Source organism: Dromiciops gliroides, chromosome 3, assembly GCF_019393635.1.
Source record: "Dromiciops gliroides isolate mDroGli1 chromosome 3, mDroGli1.pri, whole genome shotgun sequence".
Classification (NCBI taxonomy): domain Eukaryota; kingdom Metazoa; phylum Chordata; class Mammalia; order Microbiotheria; family Microbiotheriidae; genus Dromiciops; species Dromiciops gliroides.
In genome coordinates, this window is record NC_057863.1 from 548,134,955 (window position 1) to 548,162,445 (window position 27,491).

The following is a 27,491-nucleotide window of genomic DNA, read 5'->3' on the forward strand; positions in this document are numbered from 1 at the left end:
TTTTGTTTTGCTTTTTTTTTTTATGTTTGTGAGATTGGTTTCAAGATCATAGAACAGAACTTTTGATGTATACCTGTGAAAAGTTCATGAAACAGTTACTGTGGAGCCCCAACAGAGGAACATAAACCACAACAATCACTTACTTATGAGGAACAACATTGGCTCTATCACTTAAATTTTAAGTGAATTCATTCATTTACTTTACATTCACTTGATGAAGTCAGAGTTGACATGGAAATGTATATGAGGTCATGGTTTGGGATAAACTTCTCCAATATATCTTTTTACTGTCAATGGTACAACATTTAAAAAAACAAACAGATAGGAGTCAGTGGTCAGTAGTGAGCTTCATTTAAACTAAATTTTTGTCCACTTCTCCGAATATTTATTTTTTCACAATAACTAAGAAACCCAAAACCTGATAGTTGGATCTCTGGTATCACAAATTATATGTCCAGAATGAAGGTTACTAAAACATCTCCAGAGCAGTAGCTACCAGCAGAAATCACAAAGAAATTAAATATAGCATTTCTCTATTTTGGAAGGTCAATTTTCAAAGAATTTCGGTTTGTAAAATAACAGTTTAACATACAGATTATCAGTAGCTAACTTATCCAAATGGAGACCTAAAGGCAAACTTATCTTCAATGATTAAGTGGCCTATCAAATCTCAGGACTTCTCTCCCAACCCCCAATCTGTAAATTCAGGGAGAAAACCTGTTTTGGTCAATTTCCTTATGTATTTTCAGTTATCTCTGAATTACTTGTGGGAAGAACTTCTTCTTGGAGGTCCAATTTACTTGTGTAGAGTTTGATGTAAGTATCCACCATTAAATCTAAGTCATGTTTTATATCAAAGTTTATGTTAAGCAAAGCCAAGTTACTTGACCGGTGAGCTGTCAAAGTATCCCTCAGATATGCCTTAAGACGTTTTCGACCATTTTCGTATCTCTCATTCTCAACCTTCATCACTGGGAGTATACAGAGGACTTTAAGCAATGCATAAACATTAGGAAAAAATTTGATGTCTGGTAAATGCAGAGCTTCATAAATTGTTGCTGGAAGCTCAATATCTTTTCCTCTGTGTTTCCATTTGATTCTCCAACAATGGAGTTCTGCAGAAAGAGTATCTGGATTCGGGAGGTCACTTTTGTACATATCAGCATGGTGTTCCTCCGACGTATTAAATTTCAGCTGTCCCATGACAGAGGGCACTAAGGACAAACATTTCAGTGCTTTGAGGTGCTGTTCAGAGAAGATATCCTTCAGCTCCTGAATGATGTGCTCCACAGTTGGGACACTAAGGACCTCTTTGTAGTAGCTTTCAGACGTCACTTCAGGTTCTAGGTTAGCTTGCTGAGACCTACGGAATTTTCCAGGGAGTTTAATTTCTATATCTAGCTTAGTAGCCAAATTTGTGGCTTCCTCAAACCAAAATTCATGATAAACTTCAATATTTTCCATCACTTCATTTAAAGAATGTAATACTGCTGTCAAACTGCTGGCTGCAAAGAAAACATCAGAGGTCTGACCCTGGAGATTCTTCCCAAAGGCTCTTGTAAAAGAGAGTATGTTTTTTAGAACCACAACAGTAACAATGAAATCAAAATCTACTAATGCACTACCAAGTACAAATGCTTGGCCAGCAATAAAGTTATCCCACCTAACAGCTGTGTCACTGTTTATATTATCTAAACATAAAACAAGTGCTTGTAAAAGGTCCACTAAAATCTCAAAGGCATCATGCCTGCCTGTCCATTGAGAACGGCAAATCTCCTTTAACTCATTACCCTTCTCCTCACTATTCTGAAAGAGAACAGAGATAACACTATCAAGTTCCACTAACAACTGTGGTGACCGATGAAAAAAAGAGCAAACTTCTTCAATTATTCCCAAAGCAACAGACACTCCCACCACAGGAATGGATTTTGCCAACCATGTGTTTAAGGCACAGGAGGAGCAGAGGGTGTAGACGGCTTGGGGGTATTTCTCCAAAAGTCTCATGGCCACAACTTTCATCTTTGAAGAAAACCCACTGGAAACAATATAGGCCTGGCCGCGACAGTACTCCATATTCAGGCCCCATTTTTCTGTAATAGTGGTGTGAAACTTAACAGCCAAAATTTCAGCATCAGCTTCATAAGGAAGAAAACCTATAAATTCTTCTCTCAAGTTATGAGAGTCGTCCACAAACCTGACTAACACTGGTAAGTGCTCCTCCCCGGCTATGTCCACTACATCATCTGTAACGATAGAAAAGAAATGAGAGTCCCGGACTTCCCTCAATGTCTCTTCTCGGATGCAACTCTCACAGATCTCTAGCATCTGTTTTTGCTGAGTTTTTGAGCAGAACAACATGTTGACTGCTGTTGTCTCAAAGCGTTTCCGCAGAACCTCATCACCAGCATTAATTCTACACTCAAGCAAAGCTTGAAAGTTATCTGGCATAAAGATGCCTTCTGGAATTTCATCAGTTTCATGGCCATCTAAGGGAATGTTTTGTTTCCCCATAAGAATCAAAATTTCGAACAAAGATTTAAGGTAATCTTTGTTTTCCTTCTCTTCTAGTGTTAAGGGTAAGACTTCTTCATCCTGTTCTCCTCCTCCTTCTGTAACTGCATTTTGAGCACTATTACTATTATTTGTTTCTTGATTGGTTTGTTCCTGTTCAGAAGTTTCATCAACTAGAAGACAAAACATTAAGATTAATTTTATAAAAAGATTCAAAACTTATAACCAAATGCTTTCTACACTATCCTTACTAACTAAACTTAGAAGATAGCTATGAAAAAGAAATCAGTGCAGGCAATTAGCCCAAGCATGGAATCATATAATGTTAAGATGGGAAGGACAGTGCCTTTGAGTTCATACAGTAGAACTCCCTCACTTAAAATATAAGAGAAATGAGGTAGAGTTTACACACTTTGCCTGAGATCACACAGCCCATATTGGGACCTAGCACAATGCCTCACATATAGAAAGTTCTTCAGCGTTTTTAATTAATGTTTGCTGATCTTGAAGTCAGCAGCAGCACTGGACCAAACCCAAAGGTCTCCTAAAATCTTGCCCAGGGCCCTTTCCACTACACCAAGTAGCAGGCAAATTTTTAGTCATCAATATTTTGATAAGAATTTACACCCGTGGCTCAGAGTGGGAGGTATAACCAAATCATCTAAACTTCTCAGAGGAAAAATGAATATGGCTGGGCATTTTAATATAAAGTAATCATAAAACCACAGGACAGAATATGCCACACAGTTCCCATTCTAAAGTTGAGCCTTAGACAAAAGAAATACTGCCAGTGTCAGACTGTTTTATATTATGTTATTAACATATAATATTAACCACTTACTTTTTCTCTCTTTCAGTGACTTGATTTCATCTTCACTCTAAAGACATGAGAAAACTTAATAAACAATTTGAAGCATATTATCTCAGAATAACTTCTTTTTTGCTTAACCATTCTCTCAAGATCACAAATACATGTATGAAATATATATTCAAGCAGTACAAGACCTCAAATAAATCTAAATCAATTTGATAAAAATGAGTTAGCAAAATCATATTATAGGAATCCCAGAGGGGAGGGCAAGCACCAGAACATCACTCTGTACTGTACCTGGCATAGAACTAGTCAACAAGTCCACTGAAGTAAAGAGCTACTTAGGGTATGGTGTAAAAGAAATAATAGCACCCAGAGTGCATACACTAGTAGGGTAGACATAAGAAACATGTAATTCATAGAAGAATAAATATATGTTTACAGCAATTTAGAAAAACCTATGGGTTCACCCCTTAATAATTATTCTATATTTTCTGAAAGCCTACTCATGGTTAATAGGGATAGGTATAGATATAGATACCCTCTTTACAATTTCCTTATCCCTAGGTTAAAACACACACACACACACACACACACACACACACACACACACACACACACACACAGACATCTCCTTCCTTCTTAATGCCAAGCACCTGCAAGAATGGATTGGTACCATCCTTGGGCAAAAATACCAAAAAGGGCTAAGTAAATAACTAAATTAAATTAAGGAAAAGACAATTGTCCCAGGGTAAAAACGTTAAAAAATAAAAAAATAAAAAATAAACACCTCATATGCAGGTTACTACAATCCAAATTGTTCAATTCCTTCCTTGTTACCCCACCATTGAAACCACCAGTACCCTCAACTGATACAATCCTGTAGTACAGAAAAGAGAAATTTCAACATACCAACTCCTTTATTCGTTTTCTATGCCTACTATGTGGATTGTTCAGGTGACTTGTAAGATCAAATATTGTCGGTACAGCATTATCTCGGAGAACTGTTCTATAAGGACTCTGAAAAGAAAAGGAAAAAAAAATCTATTAATATTTTAGATCCAGGCCATGAGAATAAGACACAATTAAATGAAATGCAACCTGTTAACCAATCCCTCAGCATCCTTCCAACTATTTAAAGGAGTTTGGAACAATCTAACAATGTTGATTTAGACAACTACTAACTCCTACCCTCAATGTTCAGTAAAGCTGTATTCGCTGTCTCAGAAATCTAAGAGTTAAAAAGAAGCCACCTGAGATGGCATCTGAATGTGCCAGAGAGGCAGGACTTGAACCCAGTTCCTCTTGGAACTGGGTCATCTTCCTGGCTCTGAGGCTAGTGTTCTAGGCATGATACAGTGAAGCCTCTCTAAGAAGGACTTTTTCCAAAAAGCAATATGAAGTCTTTGGAATGCTCAATACACATGCTGACGATGACGCTAACATTTTGACTATATCATTTCTCAACTTCTTCAACTCCTACAAACTCATTCGCCAACTCACTTAAGCCACACATCATATATCAGACCTCACTGTCTCAAGAAACTGCATTGCTTCCATAGCACCTCCAAGACCTAAACTTTGAAATTCCACTCTTCAACAAAAATCGTCCTGCTCTCACACACATATTATCTTTAAATCTCTGACCCCTCAACCTTAATCTGCTCTCTCAGGCAAACTTCTCTCTCTGCCCTACTACCTGCCCCTTTAATGATTTGTCAACAATTACTTCAGCTTCCAAGTTGCTTTGATTGGGGGGAGGGGGGTTTAGAATCAGGCAGGGAAGAGACTGGATGGGGAACTTTCTGCAGGGAAATTTCCTCTGTGATAAATTAGAATTTGCTCTGCAACTTGTAGTCTCAGAGAACGGGGCGGGGGGGGGGGGGGGGGGGGAATCATGAGAACTGATAGGGGTCATGAGGCCAGTAGTGTCAGAGGCAAGATTCAAAATCGGGGCTCCCTCATTCTGTGTCAGGCCCTCTATCTACCATACCTCCTAGTGGCCTACAACCCATGTGACATCTCTTCAAAGGGCCAAGTGACTAAAATATACCCCTGGATTTCCCAGCAGCATCTCAAACTCAACTTACCCAAATCTGAGTTCACTCCCTTCCTCCTAAGATCTCTGCTCAGTCCTGACTTCAGTATTTGACAATGATGTCATCATACACCCGGTCTCTCAAGTTTGGAACCTATATGTTGTTTGATTCTTCTTCCCTAACCTCATACCCCACCAGCTATCGGTCCTGTGGATTCTGCCTTTTCCACATATTTCTGACTCTCTAAACCCACTGCTGACACCCTTTTTTTTTTTTGGTGAGGCAATTGGGGTTAAGTGACTCGCCCAAGGTCACACAGCTAGTAAGTGTCAAGTGTCTGAGGCCAGATTTGAACTCAGGTCCTCCTGAATCCAAGGCCATTGCTTTATCCACTGAGCCACCTAGCTGCCCCCCACCACCCTTTTTATCACCTGCCTAATCTACTGTGAACATATCTTCCTACTTCACCTCTTTCCTCCACCAAGTCTTCCTTTATATGGCTGCCAGAACAATCCTCATACATAGATCTGATCATGCTTCTCCTCTGCCCAGAGTAAGTCCAGTTAAAACTCCCTCCTTAAGGCTGGCAATCAAAACACTTCAAAATCTAATGCAGTCTAACACTACCAGTATTGGTGAAATGGACTACTCTGTCCCCAGAACATACCCTGTGTTTTGCTCATTAGGATGCCTATGAATGAAACAAGCTCCCTAACTTCTTGCTGCCAGCATTCCTACATATATTTTGAAAACTAAATCAAAACCCTACCTTTTCCTGTAAATTTTACTTAATCCCCCATAGGTCACAACCATCCCCTTTGATCTCCTCACAGGACTTTGCACCTTGAATATAATTCCAATAGTCTGGCACTTAAAAAATGCTTACAGACCTCACTTCATGTGTAAGTACCTATGCAGAGGTCTTGTCCCCCACCCCACCCCCAAAAAAAGTTCCATGAGGAAACAGGCCAAATCACATATTTACACAATGCTTTAAAGTGTACAAAATGTTTTGCTTACAACACCCTCTCATGTAGATAGTGTGCATTACTGCCCCCAAGTTACAGATGAAAAAACTCAGGCAGGTAAAGCAATTTGCCCAAGAAGGCACAGCTAGGAATTGGCAAAGACAAGCCTCAATCAGGTCTCCTAACTCAAGGCCCAGGATTCTTGTCATCATTCCTTACAGCCTACTACATACCTGCTTAAATTAACATTATTAAATAAAACCACCTGAAAAATAAAATCAAGACTCCACACATTTCTGAGCTCTGGAGGATTTTATCAAAGAAGAATATTATACCTTTTTCTAGGAAAAGCCAAGCTGAGTCTTTACTTAGACTGAATTCAAAATAAAGTCTACCCTAAATATTCATCTCTTTCATTACTTCACTATGCTTTCCAGTCACATCACTAGTAATTAGGAACTTCAGAAGGGTTGGCAGGAAAAAGGAGAGCAAATTAATTCAAACAAGTCAATTTGCTACTTCTTACTAAAAGGGATATAAAAAATTAAAACTACTAGCTAAAGTACTTTTAGATTGCATATTTAAGTTACTGCTGCTATTCTCTAGGTTTCTATTAAAATACTCAGATAACTCAACATGGATTTGTGATCTCATCCACATGGATTATCAATTGTGTTCTTCAAATGATGCAAATTAGAATCTTTCATCATGTACAATTCTTGTCCAAGTCCTCCTGAAATAACTCTACAGGGGATCCACCTCCTTGACTTTACATGAATGGACCTTTAGGCTGTCTATCCATGATTCCTTGCTTTCACCAGATGACCATTAAATATGAGGGGGAAAAATTAACAGTAGGCTAACCACCAAGTACATACAAACATATTAAATTCCAAGATTAAGTTTGTAATAGGTGAATTAAGGCTAATGAACTTCTTTCTTCAATTAGTAAACCCAAGAAACAGTTTCAGAAAAGCAAGATTTTTGAGGATATTATTTAACTACGACAAAATTTTCATTTGGCTATTTGCACTTACACCCTTTCCCTTATACACACCTATATTCCTTTGTAGTTTAAGAAAAGGATTATAAGGGGCAGCTAGGTGGTGCAGTGGATAGAGCACCGGCCCTGGAGTCAGGAGGACCTGAGTTCAAATCCAGCCTCAGACACTTAACACTTACTAGCTGTGTGACCCTGGGCAAGTCACTTAACCCCAATTGCCTCACTTAAAAAAAAAAAAAAAGGATTATATTTCCAAAAAAGATAAGAAATATATTTACATGATAGTTTTGTTGTATATTTGAAAGGAGTAGCAAGTTTTGCATAACAGTTTTGCAGTTTTATGTGCAATCTTTTTTATTGTACTATGTTATGGAAATGCCTGTGTTATTCCATAAATTAAAAATAAAATAAAAATGGGGGGGAGGATTACATTTCAAATAAGAAGAAAAAAGTGAGAAAACCAAGTTTTGCAACTTACACTTTTACAGATCATAGATGTCTCAAAGTGTTTTGCACAAAGCCGATAATGCTTATTGAGTTGATCAGGTGTTTTATCTTCTAAGTCGGCTCTTCTACAATTCTCCACCCACTTTTGGCATCTAAAAATAAATGCAACAAATATTAACAAAGAGTTTATTGCACAGAAGGTCCTAAATTGGCACTAGGGATACAAAGACAAGCTAAGCAAGTCTTTGCCCTTAGGCAGCATACATTTTTATCCCAATTATGCAGCAAGTTGGTCAGAGTTGAGGCCAGAACCCAGGACAATGCTCTTCAACTTAAAGAAGGTTCAAAAATCTTCAAGCAAATAAGCATTAAACCCAGAAAACATGGACTTATCACTGATGAAATGTTTTGTTTGTTAAAGAATATTAAATAGCAATTGTATTCAACCAAAGAGCTACGCATAAGTAAGAGCCAAATTAGCTAGTGATAAAATACAACTTGACTGAATAATTTTGTATGTAAAAGCTATAAAGGACTATTTGCTTACTTGCTGCTTTAACTAGATGTTTTGATTAGATTTTAGGATTCTATGCTTGGCTATACAGACATAAGTGAAGGTAAAATATCCAAATGTTGGGGCAGCTAGGTGGCGCAATGGATAAAGCACCAGCTCTGGATTCAAGAGAACCTGAATTCAAATCCTACCTCAGACACTTGACTTACTAGCTGTATGACCCTGGGCAAGTCACTTAACCCTGTTTGTCCCCCCCCCCCCAATCCAAATGTCTAAGAAAAAAATAATATTTCTTCATGAAAATGGCATAACACCTTTCTCCCAAACAAAATGATTAATGAGCTAGAACCCCCTAGGGCAGATTTTCACCATGCCATTTATTCACCAGCTAAATACACATATGCTATAAGCAATAAATGAAAGACATGCCTGGTTTTCTGAGCACTAATATGATACAAACTTCCATTTTTTTTTTCTTATATAGAACATTAGAGTCAAAGCAGCTGTAAAGTTTTATTTTGGCCAAATGGATCTTCTCCTTGCTCCTCTGTACCTTACCCCTTTTAAAGGGGAAAGAAAAATAAAATCTTCACAGAATTTCATGTTACACTATGTTACACTGATATATTTCTAGAAGGTTTTAAAAAAAGCTTTGTATCAAGCTAAATACCTCAACTTTTAAAATTATATGCACTCAATCTTTGCTTAGTATTTGGCAGTTATAAATGTGACACAAAGGGAAAAAAAAACAAACGAACAGCTATCCATTGTACTTATTACTAATACATTGGGGAAAATCAATAACCCATCTATAGGGTAATTATAAGAAAGTAAGCTCATCCATAAGACTTGCTGCTCCCTCAGGATACAGGCTAGAAGAAGGAAGAGCCCCTACAACTCTAAATCCTATGATCCTAGGAATTAAAAAAATGGATAAACTCAGTTTGAGGTTAGGCCACACAAGTCAGAGACCCCACAGCAAGTCATTTTGTGGCTGAGGACTGCCACAATAGAGGTGTCTAGTAAGTAATTCAATTCAACCAACATTAATGAAGGCACTCCTGTGTCCAGGCACCTGAGAATTTCTCTATTCCTTAGACTTCTCTTGCTGATGTAGTGAGCTCCAAGCCTAATGCAGATCAGCACCTTTTCTGCAATTTAGAGTCCTAGAAAGGTAACTGGGGCACGGAGAGGACAAGTGACTTGTCACACAGTTACTGTGTCAGTTAGGGGATCAGAATCCAAGTATTCCTAAAGGAGGTCAATTTTCCATCTACACTTCCCTGATGCCTTCTCAGAATTTTAGAGCTTAAACAAGCAATGAGTACAAAAAGAAGGAAAAAAGTGTCTGCCTTCAAGGGTCTTATATTCTACAAGTGGAATACAACATGTATACAAAAAGTGAATACAAGTAAATAGGCGAGTGAGAGCAAACTACATGTGGGAGGTGCCATCTGAGCTGTGCTCTGAAGGCAGCAAGGGGGGCTACCAGATAGAAGTGAGGAAGAATGAGTTCTAGACCGGAGAGACCACCAGGACAAAGGCAGAGAGAGAGCTGGGATCTGGGAGGTGGGAACAGCAAGGGGGCCAGTGTGATGAAAATGACCCTTTGAAGGGAATAAGATGGAATGAGACAGGAAGGTAGCTGGGACCACTTGCCGCAGATTTTAAATACTAAGCCAACTATTTCCTATTTCATCCCAAAGGTAAAAGGAAACCACTGGATATTTGTGCATAAAAGAGTAGCATGGTCATCTAGGCTTTAGGAATATCAATTTGACAGCTGTGTGGAGGTAGGATGGATAAGAAAAGAGGGACACTGGAAGAAGAGACCAATTATGAGGCTACTGGAATAATACCACCACTAAGTGAGTGCCTAAACTAGGCAGAGGCCATACTGTGTGAGTAAAGAGAGGAGACAGATATCATGGATATCGTGCAGATAAAATTGACAATATTTAGCAACTGAATAGATAAGGGGGTTGAGGGAGAGGAAGAAAATCAAGTAAGACTCCAAGATTACAAACCTGAGTGACTGGAAGGATGGTGATGCCCTCAACAAAAACAGGCAAGTTCAGAGGGATATTGGTTGTCCTGGGGGGTGGGGTGGAATAGAATTTGTTGTGAGTACACCTGGGAAGTATTTTCTCTTTACACTCTCATCATCACAATGCCAGTCAGTTCTCCCAAGGTTCCATTTACTTTATAAGACTCCCAGATCAATATTTACTTCTAGTCTCTCCCCTGAGCTCTAGTCCTATATCATCAAATATCTATTAAACATTTTAAACTGGATGACCCCTGGGCATTTCAAACTTACCATAACCAAAACAAAACCATTTTCCCCAAAACTCATGCCTCTTCAAAGCTTTCTTATTTCTGTTGGGGGTACTACCATCCTTCCAGTCACTATTGTTTGCAACCTTAGGGAGTCACCTTTGCCTCTGAATTCTTCTCACTCCTTCATATATGCAATCAGCTGCTAAATTTTATTGTTTCTAATTCCATAACATTTCTTGTATTCCTTCAACTTCTCTCTATTCACACAGCCAACATCTTGGTTCCAGTCCTTATTATCTCTCAGCCAGGCCTCCTAATTGGGCCTCTGAACTAGCCTGTTTGGTTCCCCTGCCTCCAGTATCTCACCTCTAAAAACATAAAATAAAATTTCTGATGAAGAAGGGGGAAATGGGATTTGTCAAAAGAGACAATGTGGATGGACAGCAAACTCATATTAATTACTTATGTTTTAAAAAATACAGAAGATAAAAACAAATCCAGATAAAAAGAATACACAAGCATGGCACAGTACTATAAAAAGAGTGACAAAAGTGCAAAAGCTCAGCATGAGCTGAAGCTGACAAGGGAAACTAAGGACAACATAAAAGGTTTTTGTTCTTAAGCTTTAGTGAAAAAGGAAAATTAAAAAAAGATTCTTTGCTTAGGGTGGATGTAATCATTAGAAATTTTGACAGAAGGCAGAGCTTCTCAATTTTTATTTTCCTTCTGTCTTCTCAGCCAAAGAGAATGGCTCTTTTTACTGGAAGGGACAACAAAAATGGCTGACGGGCAGTTGATACACAAGATAAATAAACAGTAAGAAAGGACCTAGTGAAAAAACAAACAAACAGAAAGGCCCTAGTGGCCCTTGATTAACTTCATTCCCCAGGCCCAAATGAACCACCTTTGGGTGCTCTAATAAATGTCAGCTGTCATTAATGAGCCACCATCAGCACCATTTGAGAGATAGTGGACTATAGATACCACAAGATTAGAAGGGCAAATGTCATCCCAATATCCAAGAAAGGGAAGAGAACATAGTCTGTATAGGGCAGGGAATTTGATTTGGATTCCTGGGAAATTCTTAGAATAGATCATAAGGTTAAGGAACATCTCAAAAGGGAAACAAGGCTTCATCAAGAACAAGTTATACCAGAATAAGCATTTTCTTTTTTGACAAAATTACAAAACTAGAAAAAGAAGAGGAATGCTATAGAATATAGCTTACCTAGACTTTAGCAAAGCTTATGATCAAGTATTTCACACTGTTTTTGAAGAAGATAGAACTATGATATAATTAGACATGTGCAGAGCTAGTTAGATGACCAGACTCGAAGAACAGTTATTAATGGTTCAATGTCTTTGTGGCAAGAGGTCTCTAGGTGATTACCCAAGGGATCTTGTGCATGGCTCAGTGCTGATCATTGAGTACAAAGGGGGAAAAGCAAAGCATAAGAAGACTGGAAAGGTAGAAGAGGCACAGGCTGTGAGAGCTTTAAATGCCAGAGGGATAGCCAACAAACTAGATGAGAGTTAGGCTCCAAAAAGATCCTGACGTTACAGCATTGTGCTGAATTTAATGTAATGAATTTAATGAAATGTAGGAGGGATCAATGTAACATCTTACACTTGGGGTTAAAAAAAAATGAACTTTACTAATACAAGAGGAGGGAGAAATGGTTAGACAGTAGTTTGCCTGAGAAAGATCTGGGGGTTCATGTGGACTTCTGGGTTCAATGAGTCAGCAGTGTGATCTGTCAGCTAAGAAAGCAAATGTTATCTTGCCTTTACTATTTTTTAGTAAGAGAAGCATAACTTTCAGGAATAAGGAAGTGATATTCCACTATACTCTGCCCCAAGAAGACCTGGAGTACTGCCTTTGGTTCTGGACACCATCCACCCATATGAAAAAGAACACTGATAAAACAGAAAATGTTCAGAAGAGAATAACCAAGGTGAAGGGCCCCATGTGGATAGATATCATATGATTACCAGCTGAAGAAAATGGAGATGTTTAGCCTGGAGAAGAGGGTTAAGAACAGTCATATAGTTAAAGGAATATTATGTGGAGGAGAGATTAAGCTTATTGCATTTGTCCCTGAATGGGAAGCTAGGTGTGGTTAGAGCCTGAAATCAGGAAGACTCATCTTCCTGAGTTCAAATCTGGCCTCAGACACTTAATAACTGTATGATCCTAGGTTTCCTTTGCCAAGAAAACCCCAATGGGGTCATGAGAAGTCAAATGCAACTGAACCACAACAATAACAATTTGTTTTAGGAGATCTGAGCCAGAAGCAATGTGTAAAGAGGTTGCAAAAAAGGCAAATTTAGGCTTGATGTCTGAGAAAAGTTACTAACAATCAAAGAGATATTCAAAACTTAACAAGACTATCTCAAGAGGTGAGGGGTATCCCCACCTTGGAGGTCTCTCAGCAGAGACTGGAAAATCACTTACAGTAAGGATTTTTTTTTGGGGGGGGGGGGGGGCAATGAGGGTCAAGTGACTTTTCCAGGCTCACACAGCTAGTAAGTGTTAAGTGTCTGTGACTGAATTTGAACTCAGGTCCTCCTGAATCCAGGGCCAGTGCTTTATCCATTGAGCCATCTAGCTGCCCCTACAGTAGGGATTCTTTCTGATATACATTGGATTAGATGGCCACAGAGTCCTTCCAACTCTCAAAATTGCGTATTTTTGGGATCTTTTCATCCTTTCTACATGCTTGCTTTTATACTAGCCAAAGTGGCTTACTCACTGATCCTCACACACAACATTCCATCTCCTGTCTCCCTGCTTTTGCCCAGATTGCCTGCATGCCTTCAATGCACTCCCTCATATCCATTTCTTATAATCTCTCATTTCCTTAGTTGTTTAGCTCAAATACCACCTTTTACAAAGAGGACTTTCCCTATCTCCCCAACTGCTAAGTGGTTCCCCCTCAAATTCCCTATATATTATATGTGTATGTATGTATGTATATTTGTCTGTCCTGTGAAATTTAGGTTTCATGAGGACAAAGGCTGTTTCATTTCTGCCTCTGAATCCCCAGAGCAAAATAAAGAGCCTGGCAGAAAAATCAAGTCAGCAATTAGGATGCAGAATTGAACTATAGGACAGAGATTATTATTGGATATTAAAAGTCTGGAATCTGTCTGCATAAAGCTAATTGAAGCTAATGAGATAACTAAAGGAAAAAGTATAGAATGAAACAAGAAGAGTCCTGGAAAAGTTGTTAAAATGATAAAAGAAAATGTTGAGGAAATGTCTTTTTTCTTAGTTGATGAGAATTCTTAGTGAATGTTGTAAACTAGGGCAGCTAGGTGGAGCAGTGGATAAAGCACAAGCCCTGGAATCAGGAGGACCTGAGTTCAAATCTGGCCTCAGACACTTAACACTTACTAGCTGTGTGACCCTGAGCAAGTCACTTAACCCTCATTCCCCCCCCACCACCCCCCACAAAAAAAAAGAAAAGAATATTGTAAACTAGTAAGAACTTTCTGAGTTGGTAAGGTAAGAAGTACTAGGAGCTTTCAAATGTGCCTAACTAATGGGAGTGAAAGCAAAGACCCTCCCCCCTGCCCCCAAAAGTTGATAAGAAGGCATGGGAAAGAGGAACTGGAAGGAAGTTGTTAGCTAAGGAGGATATGTGAGTCTTTCTCTCAAGGTAAGAGCATGATCTGTCAATTACATGAAAGGTCCAGAACTAGATCCTAGTTCAGTGGCTTTCTAGGCCAGCTTGACAAGTATCTTAGGATAAAACAATTTCCATTTTCCATAAATTCACAATTCTATACTTCATGTTACTTCTTCCTTCTTTCTCTTAATGACTACTAGTGAAAACCTTTGAAAAACTAAAACCCTGCCTCTGGACCTTGGTCAACAAGTAAAGGCAGAGAGAGGGCAGAAAAAAAGGGACGACTGGGCAGGATTAGGTAGTCTGAAAACTCAGAAGTTAAATGATTTGCCCAAGGTCTTTAGATTCTCAATCACTAGCTGGGAGGGAGAAAGGGAAGAAAGATTTACATAACATCTTGAATCTGAATAGCTTTTTAAAAAGCTGTGAGGTGTCTAAGAGCAATCAAAGGGAAAGTAAGTGATCCCATAATTAACTCCAAGGTAACAACAGGTGCTTTAACTTTACCAGAGAAATTTCCAAGTAAATTCTAAGTTCATTCATATGTAAATAAGATGTATGGCCAGCGAAAGGAAACATAAAGTCTCGCCAGAAGATTAAATCTGGCTTCATTAGGCAATACAAACCCTTTCTAATCATTCCAGCCAAGCTAAGAAGCAACAGCGGCAGTGACCAGCCAACTCACTTTCTGGACCTCTAAAATGCAGGGGATGGGAGTGTCAATCTCTCTGGCCTTTTATCCCATCCCCTCACACACAAGACTCTACTTCGTGAATGTGCCCTACAAGCCTCAGAATTAGAGATAAAAGTGGGGCAGCTAGGTGGCGCAGTAGATAAAGCACAGGCTCTGAAGTCAGGAGAAGCTGAGTTCAAATTTGGCCTCAGACACTTAACACTTACTAGCTGTGTGACCCTGGGCAAGTCACTTAACCCCAAGTGCCTCACCAGAGAGAGAGAGAGAGAGAGAGAGAGAGAGAGAGAGAGAGAGAGAGAGAGAGAGAGAGAGAGAGAGAGAGAATGAGAATGAGAATGAATTAGGGATAAAAGGGACCTTAAAAGCCATTAAGCCCAGCCACCACATTTTAAAAATGAGGAAAACTGAGGCACATATAGGATAAGTCAGACAATAGACATGTATTAAAGCTTAACATATGCTAGGCACTGTACTAAGAACTGAGGGTACAAAGAAAAGTGAAAAATGATCCCTACCCTCAAGGAGTATGCATTTAAATGGGGTACACAACGTGTAAACAACAAAGTAGATTCACATTATATAATAAGCAGATGAAGGTATCAGCAGTTGGAGGGACCAGGAAAGGCCTCCTGCAGAAGGTAGGATTTAGCCTGAATCTTGAAAGACGCCAAGCAAACCCAGAGGGGGAGGTGAGGGAGCAGGTCATTCTAGATGTAGGCAGCAGTCTGTACAAATGGCACAGGTGAAGGGAGGTGGAGTGTACCAAGCAGGTCACTGTAGCTGGTTTGCAGAGATTTGGAGGAGAGGGGAGTACAAAACAGCTAGAAAGGTAAGAAGGAGCCAGGTTATGAAGAGCTTTAAATGCCAAATAGATGGACTTTATATTGCTCCTGGAGGTGACTGGGGACTGGAAGGGGGGGGGGTAGAGGCTGTGACATGGACAGACAGGACAGACAGGTTCTTGAAAAAAAAAATCACCTTGACAGCTAAGTGGAGACTAGATTGGAGTTGGGAAAGTGTTAGGTAGAGAGACCAATCAGAAGTCTATTGCAATAGTCCAGGCAAGAAGTGATACGGAAAGACCTTATGAGCATGGTAGCAGTGGAGAGAAGGGAAAACACAGAGAAATATTGTGCAGGCAGAAACAAGATCTGACAACAGTCTGGATATGCAGAGTGAGTAAAAGGAGCCAAGAATGATGTTAAGGTTGTGAGTCTGAGTGACTGGGAGGATGGTAATGCACTTGACTGTAATAGAGAAGTTCAGAATGAAGGAGAATTTGGGGGAAAAGATATTCAATTCTGTTTAGACACACTGAGTTGGAGAAATTCAAGAGACAACTGGCAATGGGTGATCAAAGTACAGAAGAGAAACTAGAATTAGATAACATATCTGGAAATCATTAGCACAGAAATCATTGAAATCATGGGAGCAGATGAAATCACCAACCAAGATAGCACTTAGGGAAAGGAAGATAGGGCTAAGGACAAAGGCTTAGGGTCCACCCACAGTTAGAGGGGGTGACATGAAGAAACAGCAAAGGAGACTGAGAAGGCATCAGACAGATAAGAGAACCTGGAGAGAGCAGTGCCATGAAAGCCTAAGTTGAATGACTTTCCTAGGGTCACACAGCTAGTAAATGAAACAGGATTTGGCACTTACTAGCTGTGTGACCTTGGGCAAGTCACTTCACCCCATTTGCCTGCAGTTGGAGAAGAACATGGCAAACCAATCCAGTATCTCTGCCAAGAAAACCACAAATAGAGTCATGAAGAGTTGGACGTGACTGAAATGACTGAACAACGTCCTGACTCTAAGGACAGTGCACTATCCACTATTTCACACTTCCTACATTTCATGCCTTTGGATAAACTGTTCCTATGCCCCATGTCTTCTCTCCCCCTCTTCACCTGGTAAATTCCTATCCATCTTTCATCTCAAGTCAAATACTACCCTCACAAAGGAAGCTTTTCCTGATCCCCATAAACAACCTTTTTCCTCTTAGACTAAACATAGCACTTTGATATTCTCTACCCCATTTGTTTCTATATTATGTAGTAATCTGCTCTGTTGTTGTTTTGTCATTTAAGTTGTATCTGACTCTCTGTGACTCCATTTAAGGTTTTCTTGGCAAAGATACTGGAGTGGTTTGACATTTCCTTCTCCATATCACTTACAGATGTGGACATTGAGGCAAATAGGGTTTACTAAATTACCCAGGGTCATATAGCTACTAAGTGTCTGAGGCCATATTTGAACTCAGGTCTTCCTGACTCCAGGCCTAGCATTCTATCCACTGTGCCACCTAGCTGCCCAGTAATCTGTTTATTAATCAACAAATCTTTTTATCAGCTAATCCATTATCACAAATGTCATCTAAACCTTAATAGAATTATAGCTGTGAACAACAGAATGTTATCAATACCCCATGCTACCCTTTTATTAATTCACAGGGCATTTATAGAACAGATTCTAGAATCAATTAGAGGGATGTCTAAAGTGCCGTGGCCTGAAACCTGAGGGCTCAACACTTCACAAAGTGGCTCATCCCACTTTTAGATAGCTCTGTTAGATAGCTCTCCTTCTACTTGGTCAAAATCTTATTTAAAAAGATAATAAATGCTACATCATTCACTCATTCATCAAACTATTTAGTGCTTGGGAGTCATCAACCTCCTGCAACTCACCCTCTAGGAGGGAAAAGAGATATAAACACAACGATAAAATAAGGTAATATAATATCCAAGTGGGATAGAAGAGGTGAATAAAATACCAGACAGTCCAAGGAAGGAAGACAATCCAATAAAGAACATAAAAGTTGGTTGGGGAAAAAAACCCCAACTATATACAACTCATATCTATACCTGTCAATATACATTAAAAGCTTCCCTATATTCCACTTAATCAAAAAGGTGGTGGTAATGGCCCTGAAAAAGGCAATTGCCCATTCCGAAAATATTTGTAGAAACAGCTTCCAGGCATGAATCAATCTTAGGTTTAGCAAAGAGAAGGAAGATGTCCAGCCCTAAAAAGAATTTTTATTCCTAGTGCTCAGCATGGTGCCTCACACACAGTAAGTGCTTAATAAAAGTTTACTGACTAAGAAAGCCTCTTAAGGGGTTTCAGAATACTAATGCTATTCCTCTAAATGGAGTGAAAGGTAAGATTTACATATACAATCTCATGTAATCTTCATAATAATCCTGTGAGGTAGATGCTATAATCCCCATTCTGATGATGAGTAAACTAAATCTTGGAAAGGTTAAGTGATTTGCCCAAAAGGAGAGTGTGAGAAGAGAGAGTGAGGCTGCTGACTTTGGCTCAGTCACATGTCACAGGAGAAAGGCTGAGGGAAGAGGAGTAGGAGTTCCACAATGGTGAGAAACCAACAGCAGTGTTTCCATCATTCACTACCAGCAAGTGCAACTGGTTAAATAGATTTATGGATCATGTAATCTAGTTTAAACTAAACTGACCCTCACAAAGTGGAAAAATGGCTTAAAGAGATTCCTGCAAAGAAATCAGATTAAAGATGACTCTAATAACAGGATCGCAAGTAGACAAGAAAATAATGGCAGAGCTGACATCCTACATCTGGCACAAGCTCTTGAGTACAATGTAAAAAAAACAATGTTAAACTAATCAGATCTGACAAAAAGTCAGCCAAAACATTTAAAGTTAAAAATCCACATTTTAAATAATTTTGATATCTACTACTGCTAAGAATGGACCTCAGCTGATCCAAACTTTTGGAACAAAAACTAATTATTTGACAAAAACTTCTGGGAAAACTGGAAAACAGTATGGCAGAAACTAGGTATAAACAGTTATCTCACATGTATACTAAAATAAGGTTAAAACTGGTATATGATTTACACATAAAGAATGCTACCAAAAGCAAATTAAGAGAACATGGAATAATTTATCTATCAGATTTATGGACAGAGGAAGGATTTAGGATCAAAGAAGATATAGAGAGCAATGCAAAATATAAAATAGATAATTTTGATTATATGAAATTAAAAAGATTTTGCACAAACAAAATGAATATAATCAAGATTATAAGGGAAGGAGAAAACTGGGAATTTTTGAAACAATTATCTCTGATAAAGGCCTCAATTCTCAAATACGTAGAGAACCGAGTCAAATTTCTAAAAATACAAGTCGTTCTCCAAAGGATATAAACAGGCAGTTTCAGACAAAGAAATCAGAGGTATCTATAGTCGAATGAAAAAATGCTCTAAATCACTACTGATCAGAAAAATGCAAATTAAAAACTCTGAGGTATTATCTCACACCTATCAGAATGGCAAATATAACAAAAAAGGAAAATATTGAATGTTGGAAGAGATGTGGGAAAGCTAGGATGCTAATCCAATGTTGGTGGAGTTGTGAACTGATCTAACCATTCTGGAGAGTAATTTGAAACTATGCCCACAGCACTATAGAACTGTGAATACCCTTTGTTCCAGCAAAACCACTGCTAGGTTTATATCTCAAAGATATCCCCAAAAAGAGAAAAAGACCTGTTTGTATAAAAATATTTATAGCAGCTCTTTTTGTGGTGGCGAAGAATTGGAAATCAAAGGAATACCCATCAACTGGGGAATGGCTAAACAAGATGTGGTATGTGATGGTGATGGAATATTGTTGTGCTATAAGAAATGACAAGAAAGATGACTTCAGAAAGGTCTGAAAAGACATGTATGAAATGATGTATGATGAAGGGAGCAGAACCAAGGAAATGTTGTGCACAGTGACAGCAACATTATTTGATGAAGAACTGTGAATGACTTAAGTTTTCTCAGCAATACAATGATCCGAGACAATCCCATAAGGCTAACGATGAAGCATACTATCAATCTCTAAAGAAAGAACTGATATTGATTGAACACTGAATTCAGCATGCTATTTTTCACTTTCTTTCACTTTTTTTCTTTTATTCAAGTTTTCCTATACAAAATGACTAATATGGTAATGTTTTACATAACTGCACATGTATAACCTATTGCTTGCTGCCTCAGGGAGAGGGAAGAGAAGGAAGGGAAGGAGGGATAAAATTTGGAACTCAAAACTTTAAATAAAATTGTTTATTATTTTTTTGAAAGATGGATCCTGCCCTAAATGTATATTTTGTGTTACAAGAATTTAGCTAACAACAGTATGAAGACCTCATAATTAGGAAGGCATTCAAAATGCTTTTGTTGACAAAAATAAAGGAGAAATGTAATTTTCTAATCTATTTAAAAACCTAGAAAGCACAACCAATAATGTACTTCTTCCATTTCAATCTATGGATCTTTTGGTAAGGTTTTGGTTAAGATAGCCAGTAAAATCAAGTCAAAATAAACTGAACCTAGAACCAGACCTTCAAATCACTATCAAAGTAGGGAGGCAAGATTTTCAAACGTAAAACATACTCACTCCTATTGCTTGCTCTTACTTAAAATATTACAAATATTTTAGTGGAAGTGAAAATTTTTTTTCAATGATTAAAAATGTTTTAAAATGCTGTTTATTTCATCTTTAACTCAGCCTTTTAAATTTCAGTTTTGAGATTTGGGGGGGGGGTGAGGCAATTGGGGTTAAGTGACTTGCCGAGGGTCACTAAGCTAAGTGTGAAGTGTCTGAGGCCCAATTTGAACTCAGGTCCTCCTGAGTCCAAGGCCAGTGCTCTATCCACTGCGCCACCTAGCTGCCCCCTTGAGATGTTTTTAATGTGCATATTTAATACAGTATATTTAAATAATTGATAAATATAAACATAGGTAAATACAGAGAAGCATGGAAAGATCGACATGAACTGATGAAGAGTGAAGTCAGTAGATTCAAGGAAACACTATACACAATGACTATAATAATGAAAATGGAAAAACAACCACATGCATATCAAAAGTGAATGCGGAGGGCAGCTAGGTGGCGCAGTGGATAGAGCACCAGCCCTGGATTCAGAAGGACCTGAGTTCAAATCTGATCTCAGAAACTTGACACTTACTAGCTGTGTGACCCTGGGCAAGTCACTTAACCCCAATTGCCTCAAACCCCCCCCCCCGCCCCCAAAAGTGAATGCAATAAAAGTATGAAGAACAAACATGGCTCAAAAGAAGAAACATGATGGTAGGAGTCATGAACTGATCCAACCATTATGGAGAACAATTTGGAACTATGCCCAAAGGGCTATGGGACGGTGCATACCCTCTGACCCAGTAATACCACTACTAGGTCTATATCCCAAAGAGATCATAGAAAAGGGAAAAGGACCCCCACATACAAAAATATTTATAGCAGCTCTCTTTGTGATGGCAAAGAATTGGAAATCAAGGTAAAGCCCATCAATTGGGGAATGGCTGAACAAGTTGTGGTATATGAATGGAATAGAATACTATTATGCTGTAAAAAAAGATGAGCAGGAAGAGTTCAGATAATCCTGAAAAGACTTAAGTGGACTGATGCTGAGTGAAATGAGCAGAACCAGGAGATTGTACATAGTAACATCAACACTGTGATGATCAAATGTGATAGATTTGGCTCTTCTCAGCAGTGCAATGATCCAAGATAATTCCAAAGAACTCATGATGGAAAATGTTGTCCACATCCAGAAAAAAAGAACTGTGGATTCAGAATGCAGATTGAACCACAGTGTTTCTAGTTTTTTGTTGTTTTTTTCTTTTTTGAGATTTTTTCCCCCTTTTGTTCTGATTATTCTTTCACAACATGACTAATGCAGAAATATTTTTAATGTGATTGTACATATATAACCTATATCAGATTACTTTCTGTCTTGGGGAAGGGGGGGGAGAAAGGGGAAAAATTTGGAACTAAAAATCTTATGAAAACAAATGTTGAAAACTATTTTTACATTTAACTGGAAAATAATAAAATACTTTTATGATTAAAAAAATAAGAAACATGAGAAGACACTTCCAACCTACCTCTGTGCAGAGTTGAAAGGTCTATAAATGTTGCACACTGCACATATTGTCAGATTTTTTTCAATATACTGATCGGTTATGTTGATTTTTTTTCTCTTCCTTTTCTTTTGTCTTAAAAAAGTATTACATGTTATATGGGATGGTTCTCTGGGAGGGGGAGGGATACTAGAGTAATGTTCAGTGATGTAAAAAACAAGACATTAATAAAACTTACTTTAAAAATATACATACATACATACATATGCATATATATGTATATGTTTATACTCAAAATATTTTTTTAATCAATGAGGATGCAAAACAGTTTGGAAGCCACTGGAAGCTAGGTGACGGAGTAGATTGAGCAAGAAGCCTGGCGTCAGAAAGACCACAGTTCAAATTCTACCTTAGACACTTACTAGCTGTGGGACTCTGAGCCAGTCACTAAACCCTGTTTGCCTTAGTTTCTTCATCTGCAAAATGAGCTGGAGAAGAAGGAAATGGGAAACCACTTCAGTATCTTTGCCAAGAAAACCCCAAATTAGGTCACAAAGAGCCAGGAAAAAAGAAGGCAGAGGCAGCTAGGTGGCGCAGTGGATAAAGCACCAGCCCTGGAGTCAGGAGGACCTGGGTTCAAACACAGCCTCAGACACTTAACACTTACTAGCTGTGTGACCCTGGGCAAGTCACTTAACCCCAACTGCCTCACTAAAAAAAAAAGAAGAAGGCACAACAACAACAATGACAATGACAACAATAGCCTTTCAATCACTCACAGAAGATCAGGCAAGTTTATCATAGGCCATAGATGTAGAGCTGGTAAGTGCCTCAGAGTGAGTGGCCTGTAATCCAACCCCACCTGTTTTGTTTTGTTTTTTAAACAGATAAAGAACTAAAGCCCAGGGAGATTAAGTTGTCCAAGTTCACACAGGGAAGAAGTGGCAAAAGCAGAATTTGAACCCAGCTTCTCAAATAAAGAAACAGCGCATCACATCCTCAGTTAGGGAGAAGCAAACAATAAAGAACGGTATACAAGTATATCTTACCCCACTGGGAGCACAGATGGGAAGTGGAAAGAGATAAGTAGGGAGATAATTCAGTTTGATTAAATTCAACAATTGTATTATGTACTAACTGTGCAAAGAACTGGGGGTACAACTGACTGCCCACAAGAAGTTTATAATCTAGTAGGGAAAGATAAGACCATTCAAAATAAGGAAAATCACCAAGCAAAATAACACAGAGGGAAAAGAGAAAGGGCTCCAGACACAGCCTTAAGGAAGACCCAAGAATAGTGGGAATGGCCTGCATGAAGACCTAGCAAAGGACACTGAGGAGTAGTTAACAAGAGCAGTGCCTTGGAAACCTAGAGAGAATACAGTGAAAGGGAAAAGAGTGACTGACCATGTCTAAAGTTGGAAAGAGAGCAATTAAAAGATCATTAGTAACTTTGGCAAGAGCAGTTTCATGTTAAATGATGAGACTGAAAATGAGACGACAGCCAATGAGGAAGACATTGAGAGAAAGGGGAGTAGAAGCACTGACTACAGCCAATCTTTTCAAATTTAGCGACAAATGGGAGGAGAGATATAGAATGAGAAGAGATACAGGATGAGAAGGACCAGAGATAGATGGGTCAAGAGAGGGTTCTTTAAGGAGGGGGGGACACCTGAGTGTCTTTATTGGCAGTAAGGAAGCCAATAGTAGGGAGAAACTGAAATCAGTAAGAAAGTAGTGATGAGAGAAGGGACAATCTAGGGGAGAAGAGATGGAGTGGGACCTCAGGCATGTTAGAGGGGTGTGCCCTGGTCATGAGAAGAGGTCACTTCCTTGTTTGAGGTGGGTGAAGGCGATAATGGAAGAAGGTGAATGATGTGAGATGTGAGATGAGGAGGGGAGAAGAGAGCCTTCTTAATGAATGGTTGAGAGAGTAGGGAGATGGGAGCCATGAGAGGTTGAGGAGGGATAAAAAGGTCTGGAAAAGCCAATTATGGTACTAAGCTCTAGGGATATGAAGAAAGACCAAAAACAGCCCCTGCTCTCAAGGAGCTTACAGTCTAACAGAGCAGACAACTTGAAAAGAACTATGTCCAAACAAGAGACAGGATAAACCAGGGGAAATCTCAGTGAGAAGACCACAAGACTGAGGACTGGACAGGCTCTTTGGGTCTTTAGCTGAGATTTGAAGGAAGCCTGGGAAATTGTTTCTGTCCAAGTCTCTCCACTCCCACCTCCACCAGGGTATTCCAGGCCTTCATCACATCCTCCCAGCCTACGGCAACAGCTTTCTAATTGTTCTTAATGCCCCAGTTCAATCCATCCACATTCAACTGCCCAAGTCGTTTTCCTAAAGCTCGTGACTGCCACTCCCCTACTCCAATTCCAGCGGCTCCCTATGACTTTCAGGATCCTTCATCAACTAACACCCTCCAGCCTTACAGTCTTCTTACACTTCACTCCCTGCCACAAACTCTTCAATGCAGTGACACTGGCCTCCTTGCTGAGACACCCCATCTCTCACTCCAAGTACTTTCTCTGGCCTGGAACATTCTCCCTCCTCATCTCAGCTTCCCAGCCTCCTTCAAGTTCCAACTAAAATTCCAACTTGTATAGGGAGTCTTTCCCAACCCTCGTAATTCTAGCTCCTTCTCTCTCTTAATTACCATCTATCCTGTATACAGCTTGTTTGTACATATTGGTTGGCCCCGTTAGATTGTGAGCTCCTTGAGGGCAGGGGCTGTCTTTTGCCTCTTTTTGTAACCTTAGTGCTTAGCACAGTGCCTGACACAGCGGGAACTTAATGGATGTTTACTGACTGAAATAAAGAGTCCTAGGTTAAATGTTCTCCCTTCTCCCTTCTCCCTTAGCTTCCCTGGCTTCCTTCAAGACTCAGCTCAAATCCCACCTCCTGTAGATCTTTCCTGGTCCCCCCAACTGCCAGTGCCTTCCATTTACTCTGTACACCTATTTACATTTTGTCCCACCCATTAGAGTGTACATGCCTTGAAGACAGAGACTATTTTTGCCTTTCTATGCATCATCATTACTTGGCATACTACCCCTAGTAAGTGCTTCTTGACTGACTGGAGCCAGACTGCAGAAGAGCATGACTAGCAGACCAACTCTGGTATCTTTCATCCCATAGGCAATGAAAAGCTGGGAAGTAAGAAAACAGGGTAATGGTATCCTTCACAATGTGGGGAAGTAGAAAGGGGACTAAATTAGGAGGCAGAAGACTTGCCTTTTTTTTTTTTTAAGTGAGGCAATTGGGGTTAAGTGACTTGCCCAGGGTCACATAGCTAGTAAGTGTTAAGTGTCTGAGGCCGGATTTGAACCCAGGTACTCCTGACTCCAGGGCCGGTGCTCTATCCACTGCGCCACCTAGCTTCCCGGAAGACTTGCCTTTTAAACCCTACTCTGTGTAATCTCAGACATATGACAAATAGCCTGCCTGTTCCAAGCTTCAGTCTCCTCTGTAAAATGATGGGTTCAACTCTATTCCCTTTCAAGTTCTTGTAGCCTAGTTTTTTAATTAATTTCATTCAGTAAATACATTAAGAGCCTATCATTTGCAGAGTCCAGGTCCAGATACTGGGGAAGATACAAAGCAAGATTTGGTATAAGACCTCAAAGAATATGGTCTAAAAGGTTAAAAAACACAGAGAGAAGTAGCTATTAACTATAAATGGTATACTACTATAAATGTGTTAGAGAGGTCCATTGCAAAGCCTTGCATGAATTGGAAGGTGCAAAGGTTTGTGTAGAGGGGAAAAGAGATCAGAGAAGAATTCCTGGAGGAGTTGGACAAATCTATTCATTGAATAACCATCTATTAAGTGCCTACAATGAGCAAAGCACTGTGCTAGGCAATGGAGAATACAAAATTTTTTCCAATGACAGTTCCTGTATTTAAGAAGCTCACATTTGAAGGAGGGGGTGAATAGAAAAATAAAACAAATAAATAAATAGGATAATAAATAAGTCCTTATATGTACTATATATTACATATGTGTGTATATACATACAGATTACCACAAAGAACAGGGTAGATAGGTTGGACAAGAATTATCTCATTTAATCCTCACAATAATTCTAAGAGACACCTGTTATCCTCATTTTACATTAGAGGAAACTGAAGTAATCCGAGGTGAAGGAACTTGCTCAGGGTCACGAAGCTACTAAGTGCCTACGGTAGAACTTGAACTCGAAGGGTTGGCTAGGTGGCGAAGTGGATAAAGCACCAGCCCTGGATTCAGGAGGACCTGGGTTCAAATCGGGCCTCAGACACTTGACATTTACTAGCTGTGTGACCCTGGGCAAGTCACTTAACCCTCATTGCCCCGACGCCGCCCCCCCCCCCCCAAAAAAAACCCGGAATTTGAATTCACTCTTTCTGACTCCAGGCCCAGGGCTCAATCCACTGCGACACCTAGCAGCCTGGGAAATTATCTCGTCCAACCCTCTCAAGAGAAGTAGAGAAGCTTAACGGGGGAATAAATCGTCGATTCCAGCCCAGGCCCTCTATTGTGCCTGCTTCCCCCATAACCCTTGAGGCGGTGTTTCATTTGGATCGGTGACCCCTGCAAGTCCTTAGTACTGCACTTCTGGCCCCTCGTACAATTAGCATGCTCTATTATGCAGGGAGCCCATCTTATGTGCACTTTCCATCTCCCCGAGCTGCACTGTGTCTCCGGTGCTTGTGTCCCATAGAATAAGAGCTCCTCGAGGACAGGGCTGCCCGATCCCGCCTAGCTCTCGCCTGGCCCCGGCTGTTGGCACGTGGTCTCCCCCATCGGACCTCGAGCTCCCGGGGAGCAGAGGCTGTTTCTTTTTTGAATTCTATTCTTTCTTTTTTAAAAATCCCCCGGCGCTTGACAAGCCCAGGGCCTGGCACACAGTAGGCGCCTAATGTTCTCCGCGGCCGGCACGGAGCGGGGGCGCGATGAATGGCCACTGAATGAAGCCTGTCTCTCGGGGCTCTACCCGAGGGACGCAGCCTGGCCGGCCTCGGGCGCCTGGGCCCTCCCCAAAGGCTAGACAAGAGTGGGGCTGGGGACTCGCAGTGCCTCCCCCGGGCCGCACGTGCCCATCCTGGGACGCCTACGGGGAATACCGCCTTTCCCACTTCTTTCCTCCCGGGCTTGTTCGGACCGTCCAGGGTCGGCGCCTGCGCATTTCCCCTCCTTGCTCATTCTCGGGGCGGGGGACGGCTCGCGCCAGGAGGGGGCCCGGGCTCGCGGCTGGAAGGTGCGTCCGCCCGCCGGCTCCGGAGCCCGGAGCGAGGGGCGCAGAGCGGCCGCGCCGGGGGCACTCACCGGGCCGGGTCCCGCGGGAACCTGAAGAAGGCCAGGTCCGATTGCGTGCTCTTCCGCGTGCAGTTCGGGGCCGCGCAGAAGTTCGGCATCGTCTCCCGTCTAGCCGGCCGGGCCTCCTCCCCCTGCCCCCCGCCGGCCGCCCCCCGGCCCCCGGGGAGGCCGGCCCGGCTGGGCTCAGGGGGAAGGAGGAGGAGGGGAGGGGAAGAGAGGAAGGAAGGGAGGACGAGAGGAGGTGGAGGAGGAGGAGGGGCACCGTGGGCCGAGGCCGGGCTGGGGACGCAGCTCCACAGTGCTGTGAGCGGCCGGGAGGATTTACCGCCGCCGCCGACGGCTCTAGCCCGCCCGTCCGCCCGAGACGCTGCCGCC

The 27,491-nt window shown here is 40.6% G+C and overlaps 1 protein-coding gene across 1 annotated transcript; it reads right to left on the reverse strand.

The window, feature by feature from the left end:
• Nucleotides 1-27,491, reverse strand: THAP12 (THAP domain containing 12). The gene is made up of 5 exons (XM_043995348.1): nucleotides 27,126-27,491; nucleotides 7,811-7,931; nucleotides 4,235-4,342; nucleotides 3,353-3,389; nucleotides 1-2,684 (listed from the first exon to the last, which is right to left on the reverse strand). The coding sequence occupies exons 1-5, from the start codon at nucleotides 27,212-27,214 to the stop codon at nucleotides 736-738; spliced, it is 2,304 nt and encodes a 767-aa protein (XP_043851283.1). The 5' UTR covers nucleotides 27,215-27,491; the 3' UTR covers nucleotides 1-735.